The sequence below is a fragment of the Ceratotherium simum genome, chromosome 23 (assembly GCF_057802395.1).
Source record: "Ceratotherium simum simum isolate JZ-2026a chromosome 23, ASM5780239v1, whole genome shotgun sequence".
In the NCBI taxonomy this organism is placed as follows: Eukaryota; Metazoa; Chordata; class Mammalia; order Perissodactyla; family Rhinocerotidae; genus Ceratotherium; species Ceratotherium simum.
Genome location: NC_141922.1, coordinates 17,021,587 through 17,047,409, shown reverse-complemented (window position 1 = coordinate 17,047,409; position 25,823 = coordinate 17,021,587). Strand labels below are relative to the sequence as shown.

At 37.6% G+C, this 25,823-nt stretch overlaps 1 protein-coding gene across 1 annotated transcript; it reads left to right on the top strand.

Moving 5' to 3' along the window:
* The first annotated feature begins 5,107 nt into the window (after window positions 1–5,107).
* Window positions 5,108–25,815, top strand: SQLE (squalene epoxidase). The gene is made up of 11 exons (XM_004431076.2): window positions 5,108–6,266; window positions 9,275–9,527; window positions 13,528–13,708; window positions 14,831–14,927; window positions 15,883–15,996; window positions 16,078–16,249; window positions 18,151–18,246; window positions 22,018–22,160; window positions 22,603–22,699; window positions 24,405–24,492; window positions 25,279–25,815. Exons 1-11 carry the CDS (start codon window positions 5,976–5,978, stop codon window positions 25,469–25,471), a joined length of 1,725 nt encoding a protein of 574 aa, XP_004431133.1. The 5' UTR covers window positions 5,108–5,975; the 3' UTR covers window positions 25,472–25,815.
* The last annotated feature ends 8 nt before the right edge of the window (window positions 25,816–25,823 follow it).

The following is a 25,823-nucleotide window of genomic DNA, read 5'->3' as shown; positions in this document are numbered from 1 at the left end:
AAAACAGTCAAAAAAAAAAAAACCTTAGTAGACAGACCTCAGTCCTTTAGAACATAGGAAATTATTTTAACGAAACCTAGATTTTCTGTTTTTTAGGTAGACTTACTCAAAGGTAAAGAAAAACCATTCATAACCTTTTTATCAAGAGCAAACCAAAGGTTTAAGAAAATTATAAGAGAGAAAGCCAAAGTCTAATTTTCCACCAGCTTACTTTAGCCACCTTGACCATGCACAAAACTCCTCAGGGTTTTACTTCCACAAACCTTCTGTCACTTATTTTTTACATTCAGAATTTGTCCCACACCGCCTTTCCTTTTTTTCTTTCCTAGTACTTTAGGACAAATTTATCTTTCTTAACAAAACAGACAAAATATCTCCATTATTTATACCTTCTTTACTGAAAACATACATTTTACTTGCCTTGTATACAGACTTTCCAGAAAAGACTTTATATATTTTTTTCCCCAAAGCCCCAGTAGATAGTTGTATGTCATAGTTGCACATCCTTCTAGTTGCTGTATGTGGGATGCGGCCTCAGCATGGCTGGAGAAGCGGGATCCGAACCCAGGCCGCCAGTAGCGGAGCCCATGCACTTAACCGCTAAGCCACGGGGCTGGCCCAGAAAAGACTTTAAATGTGATTGCTCATAGAAAATTTCTCAGCATGTGCAAACATGTTTATCTATAAACTCAAGCAAGCATCTTTTAGTTTCTTTAAAATAAGAAACCAAAGGCAGACAAATCTATGCTTAGTAATCAATTGTTAATATTTTACCTTATGTGGAAATGACCCAGATACTCAACAAAATTTTTATAATTTAACTTAATTTAGCAAAACTCTAAAGTTTCAAGTTACCAAAATGATTTTGGAAGTTGTTTTTTCAAGTGTATATACCATAAAACATAATTATTGCACCCCAAAACTCTTATCCATTTTCATATATCTAAATTATTTTTTCTCAACAATTATGCTTAGATTATTCACAAAAACTTCATGTGCCAATACAGCAATTAGCCATCATCTTGAGTTAAGTACATACACCATAACACATAATTACTATTAAAAAGTTTCTCCAAAAACTTTCATCCTTTTCATATCTATTTATTTTGCTTGTTCCCAATAATTATATTTATATTGCCTACAAAATCCTCATGAGATGTTAAACAAAATCAGCTATTATTCTAAGTTATTTTTTGCTGACGAATTTTGTAACAGAGATAACATGTTTGCATCATATCCAATGCTGATAACTCTTAAAAATATATTTATTTCAATTAAACCAACAAACTTAAACAAGCTTTTCATTTACTAAAGATCATTGTATATCATGTTAACTTGAAAGACATCTGGGCTAGTTTTTACCACATTTAGAAATAACTTATAAAAGTGTTTACTCCAAGCCAATTAAATGGAGATCCTTTAGAAACTGTACCATCCAGAGGCAGACAAATACACATAGACACAGATAAACACAAAGAGAGATCTTCAAAATTTTAACCAGGTCTCAGGTACAAAACTCAGAAGAACAGTTAGATCCATTGCTCCTCGGCAGATGGACCTGTTCAGATAGCCAAAGATATTTACTAAAGATTCTTTTCTCTTTACTGTAAGGATCCTTTGTACAGATGTTTTCAAAATAATTGTCTTTTAGAAGTTTCTGTATATTAATCAAAGATTGCATCCCATCATGAGTGGTTGTGAATTCTCTCTTTTAAGGGTGACCCTTAAGGTGGTCTTGTCTGAAACAGAGATTCTCCAGAATAGCCATTACAACTCTAAATTATCTCAAAAGTTTACTTATTTTTACTTGCTTAATTTCAGGTCATAAATTTCAGGGGAGTTGAAGTAGGGAAGCTCAGCAAGAGAGCATCTTTGGTTTTGTTTCACTAGCAAGGCCACTGACATCCCCCAGTCTGAGATGTTTAAATTATTTAATTATTATCTTTTAAAGAGACAATTAAGTATTCATGATTTAATTTATAAGCCTCAAAAGATTAAAACAGGCTCCCCATTGGTTGTTTAATTTTATAGCCAGCTCTTTCCAATTGCATATGCAAATACACCAGTTTGAAATTGTCCCATTTTGCCCATTCTGTCTCTAGAGTCTAAAGAATATTGTGGCCATGTGGTGTCACAAAAGAAAACCATCTTCTTCTTGGGCATGGGATCATAGGTGAAGTCAACCCATTTAGCCAAGAGGCGGCCCAGAGGGCTTTTCTTGGGGACAGATGGAGTTCCTCCCATTCCAATACACAGAGATGGACAGATACACAGATCCAGACACAGAAAAAACAGACATCAGTGACCCAGTTCCCAGATTTAGGGTAGAAAAGCCTACAACTGTTCCCACTCCAAATGCATGCCCAGATGGCCCGTCAGCCAATGGAAAGGACCCCAGATGGAGGAGAAGGGAGTTCATAGGCATCCCCAAGGCAACTCACCCTATTCCAGATTGAGCGTGTCGACTTACCAGAAGCAAAAACAAGCAAACAAATCTAGAGCCCGTTTCATTTCTTCAGCCACCAGGAAGCATTGAAGGTAACCGACAATCGGGAGAATGTAGGGGACAGTCCCTGTGAGAAAAAGCATCCTGGCAGCCACTGGGAGAGTCTTGAACTTCTCCTGGACTCAAGTAGCCATGGGCAGAGGCACATCCCATCTGGGATTACAAGTCAGAAATTTGTAACAGAGCAAAAAGGGGCTCATTCTGCTCACCGCAATCCAGTGCCAATCAATTGCAAACCTGCTGGTGGTTGAGAAAGGAAAGTTTATATGATTAGCCAGCATAATCATAAGATGGTGGACTAGTGTCCTAAAGAACCATCTTAAAATCACACAGAATCTTGAGGCAGTTATTCAGGGAAAAAGGGCAGGGAAGAAGGAGGTTTAGGGATGGCTAGCATCCAGTGTGATGTACTTCAAGGCACCACATTATCTCTTTCTTCTGTCATTTGTGATGGGTACCAATGCAGAGTTTTTCTTTTTGGAAGTCATCATGTTCCTGGGGAACTCAGAGAACAAAGTAATTGTCTGATCACAAGTGGGAGATATATGTAAGCAAGAGTCATAGAACTAGGTGATCATGTATTTTTCAATAGCAAAAGGTGCTTAATCATCTAGGCTATGTGCAGGCTAGAGTGCATTCTCAGAGACTAGTGAATCAGGGTTGTATATAGTTACAATATTGCTTCCTTTCCCTAAAATGGCTTCCCTCATGCTACCTTAAGACCTAGCTGTTACGATACCATTGAGGAATATTGTCAGGGAAAGAATCAAAGTCTTGGTTATATAATGGACAAAAGCCAAAGCAGTTATTGATAATTAAGAGTATTGGGGAACACAAGATTTGGAGACCAAAAGTTTAACTTTTGGTTTTATCACTTATAAGCTGTGATTTGGCCAAGCCACTTAACCTAAGTATCATTTTCATTACTTTTAAAATCAAGGTGGTTTTGAGGGTCAACTGATGCCTGTGAAATTGTTTTGCCACATAGTTATTTTATTAGCACATAAAACATATAATATTTGGGGTAAAAAATGATGACAGGTGCCATACTTTCCTAAACCCATCAAAGTGTCTTGTTACAGGATTGCAAGGAACATTAGATTTCATGAAGACATTGCCCTCTCTCCCCAGGGGGTGCCCTGACTTTTGACTTGTCCAAGGTTACAAAGCTGGTTAGTGGCAGCCAGAATCTATTCTTCCTACTACACCACTGTCATTCATCATTAATTTATTCATTAAGTACCTTTTTATGGAGGATAAATTCAGTGCAAAACATTGTGCTAGGTGCTGTGGGTGATTCTGATTCATCAGACATAGCCCCTTCCCTCCACAAACATAGGGATTAGTGAGATAAGACTCAACTGTAAGTGTGCAGTCAGAGATTAGTACAACAAGGTGTGAATAAACTATTATGTGACTTGGCCAGGTTCAATGGAGACTTAGTGGAAGAGGGGACAAGAAAGGCCTGCTCCAAATGTCACAAAGTACTTCTACATATGTCATAGCATTTAAAGTAGGCTGTCCAGGGTTAAGCAACAGGGTAAGCAAAGTCATTAGCTTTAGGTCTCAATAAATTCAAGTTTCATCATTTCATAACAAGGGCCATCTCTCATCCTGAGACTCGTGCACATTTTTGTTCCCTCTAGAATGCTTGTCCTGGACGCAGTTCATGTAACTGCCTCGGAGGCCATGCCTGACTCCCTCCAGTTGAGGGATACACTGCTTCCTGTTTTCACGGTTTCCCGTCCACCCACTCTCAGGGCACTTATGACACCTCTATTTATTTTACTTCCTTGCTTTCTACCCCCTCCCCTAGTTTCTGATCTTGAGCGAGCTGGGGCTAGGCACATCAGTGCATCTTTAGCCTGAGCACAGTGACAAGGACGTGGAAGCCTGACAATTTCGGGCGAAGGAAGGAAACACCTAGCATATCCTCTCCTCCTTTCTTCTCTTGGCAAATGCCTGCCTACTCCTTCTTCCAGATTCAGCTTGAAAGCCACGTTCTCCAAGCGCCAGGAGCCCTTTCTATGTATGTAGAATACACTACGCACAGGACAGAAAGGCTGCGTCAGGTTCATCTCCAGGACCCCAGAACCCGGCCGGTAGTAAGCGCTCGATAAAAACTCGCTGCGTGAATGAAAACACTCGAACATTAGGCGGGGGATCTCCTGGCAGGGGTTTCCTCGGAACTAGCTCCACCTCCCCCCGGTATGACTGCAGCAGCTGGGGCTGCGGAGGGTAACCCGACCGCGGAACCCCGGGCACGACCCCTTCAGTCCCACCCTCTCCGGAGCCAGCCAGGGCCTTCCCACCCGCCCACCAGGCAGACGGCCCCTATCCCCACGCCCCCACCCCACACCACGCAACATCGCCCTAGCGCCTCTCCGGGCGTCACCGCGCCGGTCGCGCCGCCTGCGATTGGCCAAACGCGGCATAGCGCCATCTCAGCCTACCGCGCGGTGCGCGCCCTCATTGGCTGACGGCGGCAGTGGGCGGGGCCTGCACGCAGGGCGCGGGCGCGCGGGGCGGGGCGGGCCCCCTGGAGCCCCGCCCCCTGGTCCCTCACCTGGGCCGAGCCCTCCAGCCGCTGAGGCGCGCGGGTCCCCACGACGAGCGAAGGGCGCGGCGGTTACTCCGGTTACTGCGGCAGCGCCGCGCGGGGGAGGGCAGCCGCCGCCCGGGACGGATGCTGGCGAGGAGGCCGCCGGGAGGCGCCGCGGCCCGCTGAGGGAAGCTCTCTGGAGACCGGCGTTCATCGGCGGGGACACGAAGTCGCGGACTGGAAGGTTCGGGGGCTGGTGAGTCGGGAGCCGCTGCCGAGGAGGACGTCTCGAGGTGGGGGCTGCGTTTGCCCGCCTGGAGCCGCGGTCTCGGGGCGAGGCCGCCCTCGGTGGCGGGCGGCAGCCCGGAGGTCCCCCCTGCGCGTGGGCGGCCTCGGGGAGGAGGGGACTCCGACTCGGCAGCCCCCGCGCTCCCACCGCCGGGGCCTCGCTGTCGGGAGCCGCGAGGCCGCAGTCAGCGCAGCGCCGGGATATTGCTTTGAGTTCCCCCGTCCCCTTCCCTGCTGCTGCTGAGAGGGAACAGTTCTACAGCACGAGGAGCCGACGTCAAAACCGAAAACATCACCCGCCGCCACCCCGGGACGAGCCCGTCCAAGAGCAGAACAGTAAAAGAGGAAATAAATGGATTGCCTGCAAGAGGCGAGTCTCATCGGGAGCGTTGGGGGCAGGCGGTTTTTTAAGACTGCTTTCTAAGTGCCCCCTGGAGGTACTTTTATACTCACTTTGTATGGTTTTGTAAAGGAGTCCGATTCGAATGGTCACACTGTGACTGTTGCCTGGAGTTTGGCCGGTTCCCCGTGCTCTTTTTGGTGACACATTTTGGGGGGGAGCCTCTGATCACCAAAACCCTACAAGGAACAAAAGCATCTCAACCGTTGACCCGGTGTCACCCAAGGAGCCTTTGAAGCATGTGGACTTTTCTAGGCATTGCCACGTTCACCTATTTCTATAAGAAATGCGGAGACTTCGTCACGCTGGCCAACAAGGAGCTCCTGTTGTGCGTCCTGGTGTTCCTTTCGCTGGGCCTGGTGCTCTCCTACCGCTGCCGCTACCGGCCCGGGGCCCTGCTCGGGCGCCAGCAGAGCGGCTCCCAGTTCGCCGTCCTCTCGGATATGCTGTCAGCCTTGCCTTTCATTGGCTTCTTCTGGGCCAAATCCCCCCCGGGCTCAGAGAATAAAGAGCAGCTTGGGTCTAGAAGGGTAGGTTGAATTCGAAGTGGGCAAATGAATGAAGGTCTTATTTTAAAATTAGGATTGGGGTCACTCACATGTAAATTTTCTTCTTCTTTAAAGGGCAAAAGGCAGCAGTTTAGATACTCTGGTATGAACTCTCATTTAGTTGTTTTTTTTAAGTTCTTGACTTTCTTGGTTAGGTCCTTGACATTCTTAGGAGTGATTGAAAATATTTGTTTCATCTAGCGTTGATTGAGCCAATGCTAACTGAAATTGACTTGATTATGAATATTGATTTATGAAAGGTGAAATGAAATGTTAAAATTTCATTTTGAAGGAGGACACAATCACTTTCCCTGATGGAAAAAAAAATGTTTTATTTAAATCCTTGGGTAAGGATTGTATTTGTACCTGGGAGGAAAGAAATCTGCTGCAGGTAAGTCCAAGAAGTGACAGCTGGCTGGGGAGAGGAACAGAGCAATTCGAAAAGCTGGTAGAATAAAAATGCTCAGCATTTTAAAGTCTCGGGCAAAGTACCCTCCTCTCCCCACATCAGTGGAGCCTTGAGTAAATCAATGTAGTAATGTCCTAAATCAGGTGAATAACTGAGTAATGTCCACGGTTCAGTCGTCTTCCTAAATCAAAGGCTGGTCTTCAAATACATGTGAAGTTATGATCCCTGCAAAGACAGCAGAGGAGGACAATGGTAGGAGATGACAGAGGTTGTTGAAACCAGAACATTTAGGGGCGGTTGGCCATGGGTGTTTGGACTTTTTCACAAGAGCACTGGAGGATTTTAAGCATGGGAGTAACAATATTTGATTTTTAAAAAAACATTCCAGTTGCGGGGTAGAGAATGGATTGTAGAGGTACAAGAATGGAAGCAGGGTTATCAGGTAAGAGACTACAGCAGTAGGCCAAGTGAGGGATGATGGTGACTTGGAGTTAGGGTGAGTGGCCTACAAAGTAATTTACTCTTTGAGGGTTCTGGACCTACATTATTTTATTGTATCTGTAGTACAGATTAGCAAGGCTTACAGAAGAGAGGACTTGGTTTAGAATTTTGCTCTACCGCTTCTGGCTGTGAGACCCTTGGCAAAAAAAAAAAAAAAAAACTGTAAGAATCAGTTACCTCTTCTGTTAGATGGGGATGGCACTAGCCTTGCTGGTAGTTAGGGAGTTAAATGACTCAATGTTTGCACAATGCCTGGTCTGCAACTGTGTAATAAAGAGTAGCTATTAATATTAGTCTAAAGGTAGTTTACATCTGTTAGGAACCCTGTGAGTAGGGCTGAGTTCAGTGAGTTCTCTGACCTTAGAATAAGGTCAGAGAATGGGAAAGGAGGGGCTTGGAGAATGGAAAGGAGGGGGAGGGAATCTTTCTCAATTTGAAATCTTTGGTCTGGTCTGAGATAATTTCCCTCAGGGGCAGTGAGCACTAGTCCAGGTGGCTGGAGTGCCATTACATTGCATGTGGAGAAATTTTTGAATAGGAAAATTGAATTACCAGCAGTCAGTATTGGTTCCACTTTGTGAATGCCTCAGGCTTTCTGCTTCTTTGCTAAACACCAGGGAGTTGGTGGACTGTGTATTGAGTACTAAGTTCCCACTCTTCCTCTTACTGACCAGGCTCTGAAAGAGTTAACTTCCTCTAGAGTTTCCTTTGCAGGATTCTGTGTGTGTGTGTGTGTGTGTAACAGGGAAAACTTAGGAAGAAAAACTAATAAAAAATGGCTAAGATGACAAAAGGAGCTTATCTTGCTCTCAGAACAGTAATTTAAATATAGTCCTTTGTTCTGGCCATTAAGAAATACTGATGGGAAGAGTAGACTCTATTGTCTTCTCCTCTTGGTAAAGGACGAAAAGGTGGACCAGGATTCAGTCCATTATAGAGGTAAAGGAAGGCTGGATGAATGTTAGAATCACAGAGAATTAAAATTCTAAAGGAGTTTAGGTTTTATCTTTTTCCTTTTTGCCTGAAGTCTTTTATTAAAACCCCTTCAAGATGGCATTTAGCCTTACCTTAATAATTAAGGTCAGAGAACTCAAGGAAGATCCTTCCTTGCAATTCTGTATCTGAAATGTATTCCTATTTGAGAATCCACATACCAAGAGAAAATACTTATAACAACGTTGAATTGTTTGTTAAAAAAACCCCAAGAGGCCTTGTTATTCTCAATGGGCATAAATCTCTCAAAACAGGACTTTTTCATCTTCTTAATGATCAAAGTTAAAGTTTTTACTGTCAGCCCAACTAGTGATAGGTTTAATGTTTGTCTTGTTCCTAATTTGGTTGACCAGGCTTTCTTAGAGTATCAGGATGGGGAAAAAAGAAGGGGTAAATTAAGTATATTCTTATATGTTAAGGACTAAAATTGTGAACAAATCGAATCCCAAGGGACAGAAGGAGTTATTTTGTTCTGTTTAAACATTGTTGAGTTAAATAATTCTCAATTAATAGCTCAGTAGCCACAATTTGACAGTTTTTCTGTTATGTAAAATGATTTTAGATTAAGATAGATTTTTCAGATGAAAATCCAGAAGGAAAAAATAAAGATGAATAGTGGAAATATCTAAAAGGTGATGAATAGTTTGCAACATAAAGTCAAATTAGAGGTTGTATGTGATTTGCATCTGGTAGATAAGATGCTCAGTATATGTTTGAAGAATTGAGTAATTAATGGTAGAATTTTCCCTATAGTAAGTCTTTGAAGCCCTTTATAAATATTTTTTTATATTTGGCCTGATGTAGATTTCTCAATATGTCTGTATAACAGCATTTTCTAAATATATTTGGAAAACAGAATATATATTTAATTTTATTGGGATATTATTACATTTTTATTTAACCAATGTTTTGATATCATTGGTTTTTATATATGATCTGGATTTAAAATGTAACAGTTCATTTGGTTTGATAATGTTTAGGGTGTAGTGTTTGCCCAAGATGCAAAAGTCCATTGTGTCTATATAGTAGTAGTTTGACTTGAGGATAACCAACACGGCTACATAATTCACTTTTTCTTTTTAAACAGCGCAAAAAAGGAACCAATATTTCAGAAACAACCTTAATAGGAGCAGCTCCCTCTTCATCGATATCTTCTCAAAATGATCCAGAAGTTATCATCGTGGGATCTGGTGTACTTGGCTCTGCTTTGGCAGCAGTGCTTTCCAGAGATGGAAGAAAGGTGACAGTAATTGAGAGAGATTTAAAAGAGCCTGACAGGATAGTCGGAGAATTTCTGCAGCCAGGTGGTTATCATGTCCTTAAAGACCTTGGTCTTGAAGGTAGGTTCATGTAGATTTTTACGAGTTATGTGATATAAGCAAGCCCTCTTCACTTTAGACTGTCCTATGACTGGTAAAAAGGTATTCGATTTTATTTTTATTTGTATGTTACTATACTCATTTATCAACAAATTTGCATAAAAGTGAGAGCAAAGGAGAAAATAAGCATTTAATAGTATTAGGAAATATGAAGTAGACATAGTGAGATATAATGAGGTGGCTAAAAAATTGTAATGGTCAAAATTAAGGACTGGAAAACTAAAATGAAGGCATGAAATTTAGTGGAAGGTGAAGGGAACTATTATTTGTAGAGTGCATATTGTGTGCCTGTTATAGAATCTTTTATTTACACATCATTCATTCATTAAATCAATGCTTTTTAAACATGAACTATTCATTTAGGAAGTATTCACTATCTGCTTTGTGTGAGGCACTGTACTGGGTACAAGGCTGTGCTAGTGAACAAGACAGATCAACTCTCTTCTCTTGAGGATCAGAGTGAAAAATATGCCCAGGGTGTGAATTGAGAAAGAGCTTGCTTGGCATGTGTGTTGGCAGTATGTTATGGTAGTTATGAGCATTGATTCTGGAACTAGGTTGCCTAGGTTTGAATATTAGCTCAGGCACTTAAAAAGCTGTATGACCTTGGCTAAGTTACTTACCCTCCTGTGTATCAGTTCCCTCATCTGTAAAATGGTCATACTAAGAGTCCTTACCTCGTAGGTTATTATGAGGATTAAATGCATTCATATACACAAAGCATTCAGAACAATGCCTGGTGTATAGTAGGCACTATGTAAAAGTTTGCTGTTTTATTCAAGGAACTGAAAAAGAGATGAATGTAGCTAGAAAATACTGGGCGATGGGGAAAGGAGAGTGGCTTGAGGTTAAGGTTGGAGAGGTAGGCAGCAGCCAGATCATGCAGGGCTTTTTAGGCAATGGAGCAGGAGTGTGACATGATCTTGTTTATTCCTCTATAAAGTGGTTTCAGACCTTTGACAGCTATTTACAATAACAAACACATTTTACATCCTGGCTCAGTACATGCATACATATATAAATCTGACTGAAATTTGTTTTATTTTTACTTTTTAAATACTTGTCATGATTTTACCCAGGTATAGAATTCACAATTCGAAATTCATTTCACAATTTACCGTTGAGTCACATCCTGCAGTTTGTAGAATGCTATTTTAAAAGAATACGTGGATACAGTGTGGTGAATAGACTATAAGATTGTGATGGTGGGGTAGCAAGAGTCATTGCAAGGAGTGTAATGGGAACTCACTGCTAAGTCCAATGACAGATGATGGTGGTTTGGACTAGCATGGTAGCAGAGGATATAAAGAGAAGTGGACAGAGTCATGATAAAATTAAGAGGCAGAAATGGCATGACTTGCTAAAGGATTGGTGTGATATGAGGAAGAGGGAGGTATTAAAAGTCACTCCTAGGTTTTGGTTTGAACAGCTGGTAGATGGTGGTACCATTTGCTGATAAGAAGACCTAGAGAGGAACAGGCATTGGGGGGAATTTGGGGGACATACTGAGATATCCAAGTGGAGATGTCAAGTTGAAGATATGAATCTAGAGTGCAGAGGAGTGGTTTGGGCTGGCTGGAGTTAGAAATTTCAGAGATGTCAGCATATTTGTAGTACTTTAAAGCTATGGCAACGATTGAGACCATCTAAGGAGAGCATGCAGAAGAAGAAGAGAGAGAATAAACCAAGTCCTGGGAAACTGATATTTAAAGATTGCGTAGAAGAAAAGAAGCCTGCAAAAGAGACTGAGAAGGAGCAGGTGGAATGGCAGAAGAAAGCCAGCAGGGTTTGGTGTCAATCCAAGAGAGGAGAAGGAAGTAAGGATTGGGGATGTGTCAAGAAGGGAAAGGACTGGGCTGGCCCCGTGGCTTAGTGGTTAAGTGCGCACGCTCCGCTACTGGCAGCCCAGGTTCGGATCCCGGGCGTGCACCGACGCACCGCTTCTCCGGCCATGCTGAGGCCGCGTCCCACATACAGCAACTAGAAGGATGTGCAACTATGACATACAACTATCTACTGGGGCTTTGGGGGAAAGAAAAGGAGGAGGATTGGCAGTAGATGTTAGCTCAGAGCCGGTCTTCCTCAGCAAAAAAAGAGGAGGATTGGCATGGATGTTAGCTCAGGGCTGATCTTCCTCAAAAAAAAAAAAAAAAAACAAAACCTGGAGCCTTTTAGGCTTGTGGTTCTGATACCTTAATGTGTTGCCTTTAAAACTTCTTCACTCATTTGACTTTGAAGTTGCTTTGTATTTTTAGCATATACGTTTTTGTTTTTGTTTTTTAGCTTGCCCTTTTATAAAAAGGAATTCTGCATTTTTTAATGTGGAAGAGTGTTTTCCATGTCCATTTATCTGCTGTGTTGACCAGTGCTCTGATATCACAAGTGTGGAGCTTTATGATTAATAGTGATCATTAATCTAGGTTATGTCACTGGCTTCAAAGTTAATATCTAGTATACATGAAGCATGAATTTCATAGAAATTTAGGGTACTCTCTTGCTGCCTGCTTAAAGTGAAAGTATCCAAAGTCTGTCATATTTGATTTCATCAATAAAGTTGAAATAGATGTTTCGAGAAATCTTAAATTAGACCTTTTTTATATACTTGTCAGTTAGTTTACCCAAGGAAAAATTTTACTATGCTATTATACTTTTACATCTTCTGGTGTGTTCTAAATTGGCCAATTTTAGCATTTAGAGTACTTTCATAATACAGTTACAGGTTAAGAAAAACAGTGTCTCAGTAGCTGGACAAAACATTATAGAAATACTAGATGGGCTTCAAACATTTAGGTCAGTAAAGACTGGCAATTTGCTGAGATCCAAATTGAATATGCTGCTAATTGGCAGCTTTTAGGATATCTGTACTTTTCTCTGATTGAATTTTAACTAGTAATAATTTAGAAATCATGCCAAGAAATAATTTATATTGATCCTAGGTCAGATGTGTGATGGATATTCATCTAGCTTGTTCCTGACCGGACTTTAAATGTAATTAAAAAACATATCAGAAAACCAGTTTATTTTGATCTTAGCATAGATGTGTAATAACATTATTATAAAGTTTTTCTTTCATCAGAAAGGAAATTATTTTAATGTACTTCATCTTAATATATTGTATTTTAATGTATTTAAACATGTTAGTATCCATGCTAAAATTCACTTTTTCACTTAAATGTGTTTCCAATACTGTTAACTGTTCTTTATCATTATAATTTTAAGCCTATGCATAGTATTTTCTCATTTGATACTTCATAATGTACTTTACCTTTCTATTTAGATTAATATTTAGGTTATTTTCAGTTATTCTTTATTAAAGATAACATTGTAGTGAAGCTGTTCTTGCATATAACTTTAAAGATTATTAAAAATTAAAAATTAGAACTTTAGGATATCTTACATGAATTTCTGAATTTCCAAGACTAAGATTATTACATCAAAGGATGCTAACTTCTTCATGGTTCTTGATAGTTATTGCTGTTGTTAGTTTGTAAAATGTTATTAGTTTATAGTATGACCAGTAATATATAAATTTGTCAGTTTTATCATAATGGCACTAGCAATTTTGATAGATCTGGTGTCTTATTGTTTCAGTTTTATTTCAATGATTTTTTTATCGTTTTGAACATTTTGCGTATGTTCAATGTTTCTATATTATTTAGTGTGAATCATACATATACTTGTTGTCCATTATTATTGAGGTCTTAATATTTTTCCTATGGATTTTAATGAGTAAATTTTATATATAAATATTAATCTTTTATGATATTACAAATTTGATAAGACTGTTGTCTTCCAGAAGCATTAAGATTTCTGAAATAATTATATAAATGACCAATTCTCCAAATCGTGTTATAGCTTTATGAAGACAGACTCATTTTTGATGCCTCCGTGTCCTCCTGATGCCTAGCATAACCCTGGACATATTAACAAAATTGATTTTTTGAACTGAATTGTTTTACAGATGCAGTGGAAGGTATTGATGCCCAGGTTGTACATGGCTACATGATTCATGATAGGGACAGCAAATCAGATGTTCAAATTCCTTACCCTCTGTCAGAAAACAGTCAGGTGCAGAGTGGAAGAGCCTTCCATCATGGAAGATTCATCATGAGTCTCCGGAAAGCAGCTATGGCAGAGCCCAAGTAAGAGTACAGCTTCACATTTATAATGTTAAAGAAACACATTGAAACTTGGCCTTTGTACAAATACTGTTTTATAAATTTTCATAAGTGTTTGGGTATGGGCTAGAACATAGGTATTATACTAAAATAAGCTATAAGTTAGAAGAATGTTAGATCTTCAGTGCCTTTGATAAGAATATCAAATAGAGAATTTTCCTTTAAATGACATAGAACTATTGAGGATTTCCCTTTAACTAAATAAATTGTGTGATTTTTATGTGGTTGGAATTTAGAGGGTATGGTTGTAACTAAGGTTTAAGTCCCTGTGTGTCCATTTTGGAGTTGGGGTTTGTGGTTGATACTTTCTATTAAAAGTCAAGACTAGAGGACTTCAAAGGAAAATCTCCATTCTTTGTGAGGACCTAGTCTGATGGGACTGGCTTCTTTTAATTATTAACTTACATTTGCCTCTAGCCTTTACACCATCTAGTAGTTATATCGTATATATATAATATATACTATTAATGTACTATATATAATTATATACTATAATTGAGGAAGTTTTAAACATGAGAACCCTCATGTCCTTGGCATAGGCCTAACTGTTGAAAAAGCAAATAAGTAAGTGAACTCATCCTTAGAACTGAAAGGATTTGATGTCTGTAGAAGTGGAATATGTTCATTGTAGAAAAATGGAAAAATACTCAAAAATATAAAGAAGATTATAAAAGTTATCCTCGATCCTTCTGACTAGAAGAAACTACTCTGAATGATTTAGTGGATAAACTCCAATTCTATTTTCCCATCTGTGTATGAGTTTGGATATGTAAAGTTTTTCTGCGTGTATTTTATTTTTTAATGAATTGAGATAAAAATCTAATGTTAGTTTTTAAAATACTTCTTAAATCATTGCATTAGTAATATGTATTTAGTTTTAAGAAATTAGAAAATAAAAACTATACATAATTCTAAAACCCATTAGTGATGTTTTTGTTTTTTTTTCATTCCAGACCTTTTTTTACATGTGCACACATGTGTGTTCAATTTATATGGGTAAACTGGAGACAAGGCATTCATCAGATAATTCTTTATTTAAATTACTCAAGTGTACTCCTGTAGAATTTATTTCTGTTTATCTTTTAGTACAAAGTTTATTGAAGGCACTGTGCTACAGTTGTTAGAAGAAGATGATGCTGTGATGGGAGTTCAGTACAGGGATAAAGAAACTGGGGACATCAAGGTGAGATTTATCAAACATTAGCTCTTCCTAAGAGATGTTTTCCTTCTTTTTCTCCTACTCATTCAAAAAAGTAGGCTTACCAGTTTATTATTCATCACATGGACTGAGTTCTCGCTAAGCCCCGCTGCAACAGGATGAGTTTCAGATTGTAACACATTGCTCTTTAGAGCACCTCAGAATGCTATACATATAACTTGTAGACAAACACCACTATATTAACAGTATTAAAAACTGAAAGAAGAAATATACAGTAGCAGAGAAGCAGAGGGCAACTGGAAGGTGAGAAAAGGAAGGATTCAACATAAAAGAAATGATTAGGATAAAATAAACAATTGTTTAAATCAAAAAGGCAAAAGTAAGAGAATCTCGGGGGAAATAGCAGAATAAAACAGTTTCCAGTATGTGCTCATGTTGGTTTGCAAAAGAAGAGAAAGAGTCAAAGCCCAATCTGTTGACTCTCCCGGGCTGCTCCATAGGGTCACCAGCTCCTAGAAATTGTACTCTAATGGAGGCATTTGCAAGGTAATATAAATATATACATTTATGTGTACAAAAATTCTTCTAAGCCTTAGCCACTGATTGAAAGCACTATATAAACTTAGAAAATTCTAGAATAAAAGAATCTGGCTAGTTCTTGGAATTTGTAATGAGATTCAGTCTTCTCTGGTCCATGCTTGCTTTGTAGTTGTTTCTCCTATTGTCCATCATAGTGTAGCTTAATCCCAGGTGGTCTGGATGGTAGAGCTTTGAAGGAAGGTGATCTTCAGGGACTCCTCTAACGATTGGTCATGCATTAACTGAAGCTCACATAACAGCCTCTTCAATAGCATTATCATCAAATACTCTATAATGTTGTCCAATAATGTATTTAAATTTACTCATGTACATTTTAAAAGAATGGTCCTTTTACTGTATATCTAACCATTTAGCTGAATATTCTTTATCTTTGTTGTAGGAACTCCATGCTCCATTGACTGTCGTTGCAGATGGACTTTTTTCTAAGTTCAGGAAAAACCTGATCTCCAATAAAGTTTCTGTTACATCTCATTTTGTTGGCTTTCTTATGAAGGTACTGTAGGAGTGTAATTGTAGAAAATAAAAGCAACTTCAAATTTGAAAGTTATTAAAATATTTTATATTTTTTTCCTAGGATGCACCACAGTTTAAAGCAAATCATGCTGAACTTATTTTAACTAATCAGAGTCCAGTTCTCATCTACCAGATTTCGTCTAATGAAACCCGAGCACTTGTTGATGTTCGAGGGGAAATGCCAAGGGATTTAAGAGAATATATGGCTGAAAAAATTTATCCACAAATACCTGGTAAGAAATAGGATTTCACTCTCATTGTAATCTACAGTCTGAAAGCAAATCTTGCAAAAGGCTCTCCAGCTCCAGTTCTCACTAAAGCTGTGTCTAAATTAGGTCAAAGGTAAGGATGGCAGGTGAAAAATGCATCCAGTCAATCAGATACACTGAAACTGAATTTACACTAGTACATAAAAAAATCTCCCAAACTAAAAAAAATAGTTTCAATATATTTTTCATATTAATAATTAAAGCATAGTTTTCAGAATAATTATTAATATTGGCATATATATAGTATTTTTTAAATTAGTCTGAATAGCAATATAAGGTCTCTGAATTCTTAAAATATCTCTTATAGTTAACTGCTTTTGTGCTTGGTTTTTGTAGAAATGATAGCTACCATTTATTGAATGTCTACTATATAAGAGGTGCTTTACAAACATACTTTCATTTAATCTAACCAACCACCCTATGAGGTAGGCATTATAATTATCCCCATTTTACAGACGAGGGAACTAAGATTCGGAGAGGTTACTTAGCTTCTCCAAGGATAGACTGTTAGTAAGTGGCAGAGCCAAAGTTGAAACTAGGTCTGTCTGGTTCATACATCCTGGCCCTGGGAACATGAGAACTATGAGAGATCTTCAAGATCAGTTTAATTTTGAGTTGAACACAGAAAGGCTTCATGAGATTTCAGACATCTTTGTAAAACACTCATAAAAATTACTTTCTGGTTTTTTTTGAGAACAGGAAGATGTAAGTAAGAAGAAAATGTAAAAACTTATTAAGACTGTTGATAAAATTGAAGGGAAACCCTGCTTGGCAATTGTGATATGATTACAGTAATAGGAAACTATCCTTGGTATGAGTACATGTTTAAATATTCTGTTTTTTTCAAGTTGTTTTGTAAACTAAGTGAAAGCACTCTGTTTAATAACTAACAGAATATTAACAGAAATGAAGGTATACATGGACCAAATTAGATTTTTAATAATGACATTTTCAAAATTTCAGTACGTTTTCACTCAGTTAAGCCATTTTTGAAGTTTTCAGATGGAAAAATAAGTTACACATATTTAGGAAAAGGATAGTCAATAACGTGATATTTTTAGCATTTTTTTTTTCTTTTACAGTAGATTGTTTTTTTGCCAATCCAGAGGTTAGTTGGAGCAGACTGCTCCGAGATGATGGAAGGAAACCCTTTGTAGATTTAGATTAATATTAGTTAGGTTATTGAAATTCTACTCCTTGTAGAAATGGAATGGTTTTAACATAGGAAAAACATAGGTTTTAATATTCTGCTCCTGTATTCCCAGATTACAATGGGAACTGTATGAAAAGAAAGTTCATTTTCTACACATGTAGAAGCACAAAACTTTAAAACTGGAAGGTATCTCAGAGATGAGCTAATCCAACCATTTCATTTTATAGACAAAGAAACTGAAGGTCAGAAGGGTAGAGCTCTCTACATCTTATCTTTTTTCTACTATACATACCCCCTTGCTGTTTGTGAGCTGATAGTATATTTCATCTGATATTACCAGAATATGGTTGTGACAATAAATTGTTAAATATGACAGCTGTCAGTTAACATTTGGAAGAGAGGGGGGTGGTTTTTCTCCCTGTCTCATGTCATCTGAATTTGCTTCACTCCTGTAGTTTTTTTGTTCATTCAGCTGTATGTATATCTATTTATGTTAATTTTCTCTTAGATTCCTTAATCATTCCTTAGCATGAATGACTAGGTCCTTAATGAACAATTTTATTAATAAAATAATTAATTCTTGATTTATCACTAGGGTTATGTGTAACAACCATACAGATGTATAGTAGGTATTTGTTTATACTTGATAAGAAAATGTGATAATTTGAAATTGAAATGTTATAAACCATTTATTTGGTGGGATTAATTGCAGATCATCTGAAAGGACCATTCCTAGAAGCCACTCAGAACTCTCGTTTGAGATCTATGCCAGCAAGCTTCCTTCCTTCTTCACCAGTAAACAAACGAGGTATTATTTTATTGGACTGATTTTATAAAGGATATTCCAAATATTCAAATTTGATATTCCAAATGACATATATGTGATTAAATTTATACCACTGAGAATAACATGTGGGACAGAGAATTGGTTACTGTGGATTAACACTTTACCAATATTAAAATTAGTTTTATGTTTTCTTTATTATTTAATATTGAGTGTATATAAGTCACTGTGCTAGTTATTGGGGATACAACAGTTAAATATAGTCCTTAATCTAGAGAGAGCAGTTTTCTAGTGAGGGATATAGACAGATAATTTCAGAACACTGTTGATAAATGCTGTAATGAAAGCCCCACTCATGGTATCACAGTTTTCACTGTGAAGGGGGACGTGCAAGGCAGGGAGGGGAGTTTGTGAACTGGGAATGGTGATTAGGGAAGACATTGCTCAGAAAATAAAGCTGGAGTTGGGGCATAGAGATGAGTGGGAGTTCATTAGGTTGACAGTGAGATGAGGGACTTCTAAGTAGATGGAACAACATTTGCAAGAGCTAGGAGGGCTGAGCAACGGTGGCACTTTCAGTGAACTCAAGTAGTTCCCAATGGCTGGGGCGTAGCATAGGTGTCAGAGTGGTAGAAAGGTAAGACATTTATGTAAAGTTTAGTTTTAATCCTATAGATAATGGAAAGGTTATCTATATCATTGAACGGGTTTTTTTTTTTATAATAGCTTTATTGAGATATAGTTTACAAATCTTATAGTTCATTTATTTAAAGTATACAGTTCATTATTTTTTAGTATATTCATAGGATATGCAGCCTTCACCATAATCAATTTTAGAACATTTATCACCCCAAAAAGAAACCCTGTACCTGTTACCAGTCACTCCTCATTGCCTCCCAGCCCCTAGCCCACCACTAATCTACTTGTGTCTGTAGATTTGCCTATTCTGCACATTTCCTATACATGGAATCATATAATATATCATCCTGTATAACTGGCTTCTTTGAGGTTCATCCATGTTGTAGCATGTATCAGTTCTTCATTTGCTTTTATGGCCAAATAATATTCCATGTGTAGATAGATTGCATTATCATTATCCATTCATCAGTTGATAGACATTTGTGTTGTGTCCACTTTGGGTTAGTATGAACAATGCTGCTGTGAACATCAGTGTACGAGTTTTTGTGTGGACATATATTTTGATTTTTCTTTGGTATGTACCTAGGAGTAAAATTGCTGGGTCATATGGTAATTCTGTGTAACTCTTTGAGGAACTGCCAAACTGTTTTCTAAAGTGGCTGCCCCATTTTACATTCCCATTAGCAGTGTATGAGTGTTCCAATTTCTGCACTTCCTCAGCAACATTTGTTATAATCTGTCCTTTTGCTTGTAGCCATCCTAGTAGGTATGAAGTGATATCTCATTGTGGTTTTGATTGTTTTTCTCTGATGGATAATGATGTTGAACATCTTTTCATGTGCTTATTGGCCCTTTATATATCTTCTTAGGAGAAATGTCTATTCAGACTGCACATTTTTTAAGTGGGCAAATTAAACTTTTATTGTTGAGTTGTGAGAGTTCTTTATATAGTCTAGATATAAATCTCTTATCAGATATATGATTTGCAAAAATTTTCTCTCATTCTGTGGGTTGTCTTTTCACTTCTTTGATGGAATCCATTAATTTTCATGAAGTCCAGTTTCTGTTTTTTTCTTTTTTGGTGCTTGTGCTTTTGATGTCCTATCTAAAAAGGCTTTGCCCAACCCATGGTCACAAAGATTTACTCCTATATTTTCTTTTAAGACTTTTATAGTTTTAGCTATTACATTTAGGTGTTTTATCCATTTAGAGTTAAATTTTGTGTATGGTGTGAGGAAGGGGTCCAACTTCATTTGTTTCTGTGTGGATATCCAGTTGTCTCAGCACCATTTGTTGAAAAGACTATTCTTTCCCCATTGAAGTGTCTTGGTGCTCTTGTCAAAATTTAATTGACTGTAATGTAAGAGTTTATTTCTTTCAACAAGATTTTCTAGTTCTCAGAGTGTAAGTTTTACATTTCTGTTAAATTTATTCATATTTTACTCCTTTTGATACTATTGTAAATGGACTTGTTTTCTTAATTTCATTTTAAGCTTATTCATTGTTGGTGTATAGAAATACAATTAATTTTTGCATATTTGTCTTGTATCTTGAAACCTTGCTGAATTCATTTATTAGTTCTAATAGTTCATTGAAAAGTTTTAAACAAGGTAGTGGCATAATTCGATTTTTATTTTAGAAATATTACTCTAATATGTAGTGGAGAATGGTTTGGAGAAAGTTCAGACTAAAGCTTATGAAAGGCTATGTAATTATTCGATGTGAATAGTGATGAAAGCCCTGAACTAGGGTTGTGGTAATAAAAATGGAAGGCAGGGAATGGATTTGGGTAATATCTAGGATGTAGAATGCATGAAACTCAGTGATTAATTGGATATTGTAGTAAGGGAGAGTCAGGCCTCTTGATAGATTCCAGTTTCAGACTTAGATAGTTTGCCAGCTATTTGCTGACATTGGAAATATAGGGGAAAGAGTATGAGTTTCGGGAAGTGTGGGGAGAGGTGATGAGTTCACTTTTGGACACACTGAGTGTGAAGTGCTGGAAGGGCATTTGAGTGGAGATGTGTGGAACACCACTGAAGACGTGAGTGTGGAGCTCCGAAGAGAGGTCTGAATGGGAGCTGCCGATACACTCTGGTTCCTGAACATGAACAGATTGTATACAGATTGTAGTTTGCTATGGAAAAACATGCATAATAAACCACCAACCACATAAAAAAACTATAATGCAAAGCAGAATGAAGCCATTGCCAAATTGACATAAACAGCATGCTATGAGAACATATGCTAATGGGTGGGATTGGGAATGTTCCATGGAGAAGGAGGGATAAAAGCTGGTTATAGGTTGTGGTTTAAGAATAATGCATAAAAAAATTTGAATTAATATTTAGAAGCTACTTTTTTACAAATGAATATTTATTATACGTACTATAATTAGTTATAAATGTAGTATATTATGACATTATGGAAAAAAATTATCCATAATTCTGTCCCCTTAACACTGTTATTGTGGTTGTCTGTTTCTCTCTCAGACAAAATTAAATAAATGGTTTGTTTAAATGTTACTCTAGCGCCGGCCCTGTGGTGTAGTGGTTAAAGTTTGGCACACTCTGCTTTGGTGGCCTGGGTTCGTGGGTTCGGGTTCCTACACCACTCGTCAGCCATGCTGTGGTGGCGTCTCACATACAAAATAGAAGAAGATTGGCACGGATGTTAGCTCAGGGCTAATCTTCCTCAAGCGAAAGAAGAGGGGGATTGGCAACAGATGTTAGCTCAGGGTGAATCTTCCTCAGCAAAAAGAAAAAAAGTCCTTCTAAGTCATAGGTCTTAACCAGGCTGACAGTGGACTGGGAACCTTAGAGTTAGGCAGCTCAGTCAGAGGTGCACCTAGAGTCAAACTGTGGAGCTTTTTGCTTCTGCTGTTTTGATTCAAGGGGCTGATTTTCAGATAAGATTCAATCAAGGCTTATTCTCCTAAATTAACTTCTGATGGTTTTGGAATATCTGCCTGTTAATTGAATCAACTCTTGAATTTTTGCCTCAAGAAATTTTAGTCATGATTTGTTCCCTTGTATTTTCGCATTCTTAATTACTAGCTCACAGCCATAATGTTTATAAATTAACAGAGTAGTCTCTTTTTTTGTCTCAAGGGATGCTCCAGGATGATGTCATGATCTAAATTCTGTCTCCCTATAGGTGTTCTTCTTTTGGGAGATGCACACAATATGAGGCATCCTCTTACTGGAGGAGGAATGACTGTTGCTTTTAAAGATATAAAACTGTGGAGGAAATTGCTAGAGGGTATTCCTGACCTTTATGATGATGCAGCTCTTTTCCAGGTAAGCTAGTAAATCATTCTTTGACAAAAGTGTCTCAAAATAGATTTCTTTGTGGGGCCTAAGAGAAGTGGGGTCTTGATGGGGAGATGTGTACCTGGGAGCCTGATCCTTAGTAATGGTTCTTAGGCAGTCTTACTCAGGCTTAAGAATCTGACTTGCAACCTATGAATCTTACAGAATTTCTAAATTTCTGTATTTGAATATTATGTAACATTGTATTGCCTGGGCCATGTGCTCATAGTGATTTTAAGTTTAGCTTCAGAGTCACATAAACATATTGCTCTGGAGAGGTGTGTGTGTGTAAATGATAAACATAAAGCATAATTACTTGCAGATAATCCTCAGGATAAATACCAGTTTGAGGGGATTATGAACATCAGTTTGTGCTTTCTGTTTTTTTTTTTCTCCTTACCATATATTAAATGATCTTTTCCTTTTTTAGGCCAAAAAATCATTCTATTGGTCAAGAAAAACGTCTCATTCCTTTGTTGTGAATGTCCTTGCTCAGGCTCTTTATGAATTATTTTCTGCCCCAGATGGTAAGTGTAGATAGTTTTTAGTGAACATTACTGAATTTCAGATTTTTAGTACAGGAAGGGAACTTAATTACAAAAAAGTTAATGATTAGACCAGAAATAGAAATGTTTTATGAGTTTGCTGACTCCCAAGTTGGTAGTCCTTTTTAACTCCATCCTTGAGGAAGAGTTTTTAGCTTCTAATCATCATGTATCCACCACTTTATGTGGAAAGCTGTTGTCTTCCCTTACATAACCTTAATAGCAATACCTCAGTAATGTATTATTAATTCCTCTGGTCCAAATCAGATCATGCATATCCCCAAATGCATAAGATTGTGATGGAGGATATTTCTGGCCATGAATTAAAATAGTTGTTAATCTTTTTCTTCCATAAGACTAGTTTCAGTTTCTTTTCAAAGTAGTATTTTATAAAATGAATATGAGCTTCATATCAGGTTTTTTGTCTCCTGTTAAAATGCACAAGTAATAGAATGCACCCACCTTTTACTCATTTGAAATACTTCCATGCTTTTGTTTTTGTTTCTATATTGTAGAGAGGTGATGGTCAATCTCTATATTAAGGACACATGACTTAGCAGAAGCAGCGCTAGAAATGGAGGAAGAAGCAACTGTGCCCCCTCCCAACCACAGCAATGTACAAATTAGTTAACATAGGTTAATGAAACTAGATCTTTAGGTTTTCAAGAGTAAATATAACTCACATCCCATTACGTCAGATATTTACAACAAAGCTATTTCTATGTCCTGGCTGAGGCCCTAGTGATCTGTGCTTTGGTGATCTGATTACAAAGGATGATACTGTACAAATGCCTTCTGTAGCCTCTGTAACCATCATTCTTGCTAAAAAAAAAAACAACTCATTGATTGTGATTTGCCAATCAAATCTCTCTTGCTAATTGGCATGGAAGTTCAAATGGCTGATTGGGCAAGTAAAAAGAAAAGAACTAAATTTTGAGTTTTTCTAAGCTCTCCTTTCAAGCTTTTCTAAGCTCTTGAGTTTCTTACATTATTAATTTGAATCTGCCAACAAAACAACATAAAGTTATGAAAGACTGGAGGAGGAAAGAGCTTTATTGGAGTAAGAGTCTGCCTATTGCATCCTTTTTTATCTATTGTGAAGAAAAAAATCTAGGCATACCTAAGAAGAAAATTGATTCTAAACTATTAAAAAGCTTATTGATAGATTATACTATGTTTTGAGGATTTAATGAGTTACTTTGAAAAGTATAAAAAACTTCACAGATATAAGGCATTATTATAACTTACTATTCACAGCTGTTCTTTTTACTTGATAATTTGCTGCTCAGAGATATGGGTTGGGAATCTTAGTGACTCGGAATTTGGTTTCCAGAATTGTGATTTTATAACAGAGTTTACAAAATATTTTGCATCATTTAATGAATTTATAACAATCAAGGAAATAGCTTTCAAACAACTCTCAACTTCTGAGACCTACATATTTGGTATAGTAATTATTTATTAGCAGAATAAAGCTTATTCATCCTTAAATTACTATCCATAATGTTGATTATGAAATTTAAAAGAAATCATGGGTTGTTGAAATTTCAGGACTAGATTTTTAAAAAATTACCTATAAGGTTTGATATGTATTATATCTTCATTTTTTCTGATATATGATTAGCACCATAACATAAATGTGTGAATATTGTGATTGAGAGTAATTTTTAATTGTTTTTTTTTTTAGATTCCCTACATCAACTAAGAAAAGCTTGTTTTCTTTATTTCAAACTTGGCGGAGAATTTGTTGCTGGTCCTGTTGGGCTGCTTTCTGTGTAAGTTGTTTTGACGACACAGAGAAAACAGATATTCCAGATTTTCATAGGACTGTTTAGTTTATGAATTACTGCAAATCTTTCTTTCTTATACATTTTGTCATTTTATTATCCATTAGTATCCCAATCAGCAGGTAGCCCAGAGAAATGAAAAAGGCAACATTTAGTCCTGTGTTTTATTTCTGGGAAAGTGTATTGATTAGAAGTTGGTGGCAGATGAGGCTAAAACTCTTGATTAAAATAGAAGCTTGTTTTTTGCCTGTAGGTTTATCTATATGATCTGCTCTATGGGAGCCATGGGTAAGAGAAATTCGTATTTAAAAACTGAAGTGCAGGGACTCATGAAACTCAGTAATAGTTTTGAGGGTGCAGAAGAATGTGGAACTATTCTTGGAAAGTCTGCAAAGTGCAATTCTTTAAGTCTTTTCTCATTCGTCTATAATCTGAATGTCAGCACTGTTATCTTTTGAAAAGCCTAGACTCCAACAGGCCAGGCCATCCAGGTAGTGCAGACTGGGACCTCAAGAATAGTGAAAGAAAACAGCTCAAAAGATATGACTTCTGTAAACTAGACTAAGAGGAGTTAACTGGCTTCCCTGACAGGAGTATGTCCTAAGTAGTTTCTTGTTAAAAAAAAAAAATTTATTTGTTCCTGCCATCAAACTTAGTAGGCAGACACAAGCTTGTAAAGTCCTCTAAAATGTATAATGTGTTTAACTTTATAGATGATACACAGATTTTAATTTCTGAGTCTTACAAATATATGTGTTGTTTTTTCTGTTACAGACTGTCTCCTAACCCTCTAGTTTTAATTGGACACTTCTTTGGTGTTGCTGTCTATGCCACGTATTTTTGCTTTAAATCGGAACCTTGGATTACAAAACCCCGAGCCATTTTCAGTAGTGGTGCTGTATTGTACAAAGCATGCTCTGTAATATTTCCTCTAATTTACTCAGAAATGAAGTACTTGGTTCGTTAAGCTTAAATGAGGGAACCACTTGTGGATGAGTATTTGGAACTCAGCAAGTCCTAAGAGACTTTTGGAAGAGGATGTATATAGCATAGTACTATACCACTTCTAAAGTGGAAATTCTTGGACCAACATTGGGATTAACTTGTTTTTGCAGTTATTTGTATATAAACATGTAAATATATGCTTTAATTTGCAATTTAAAATGAAAGGTAAATAAGATAGATATTTTAAAAAGATGATTGTTACCATAAATTAGTGCTAATACTGAGGAACTGTGGTTTTTCTTTTGAATTCAGTATCTGGGATGAGTCATTGTGGGACATGCAAATAAAATGAAGAATGAATCCTCACGTCTTTT

Coding starts and splice junctions, on each gene's coding strand:
- SQLE (XM_004431076.2), top strand. CDS start 5,976: ATGTGGACTTTTCTAGGCATTGCCACGTTCACCTATTTCTATAAGAAA. Junction 15,997..16,077: donor TTGTTGGCTTTCTTATGAAG/GTACTGTAGGAG, acceptor TTTTTTTCCTAG/GATGCACCACAGTTTAAAGC. Junction 22,161..22,602: donor ATGATGCAGCTCTTTTCCAG/GTAAGCTAGTAA, acceptor TTCCTTTTTTAG/GCCAAAAAATCATTCTATTG.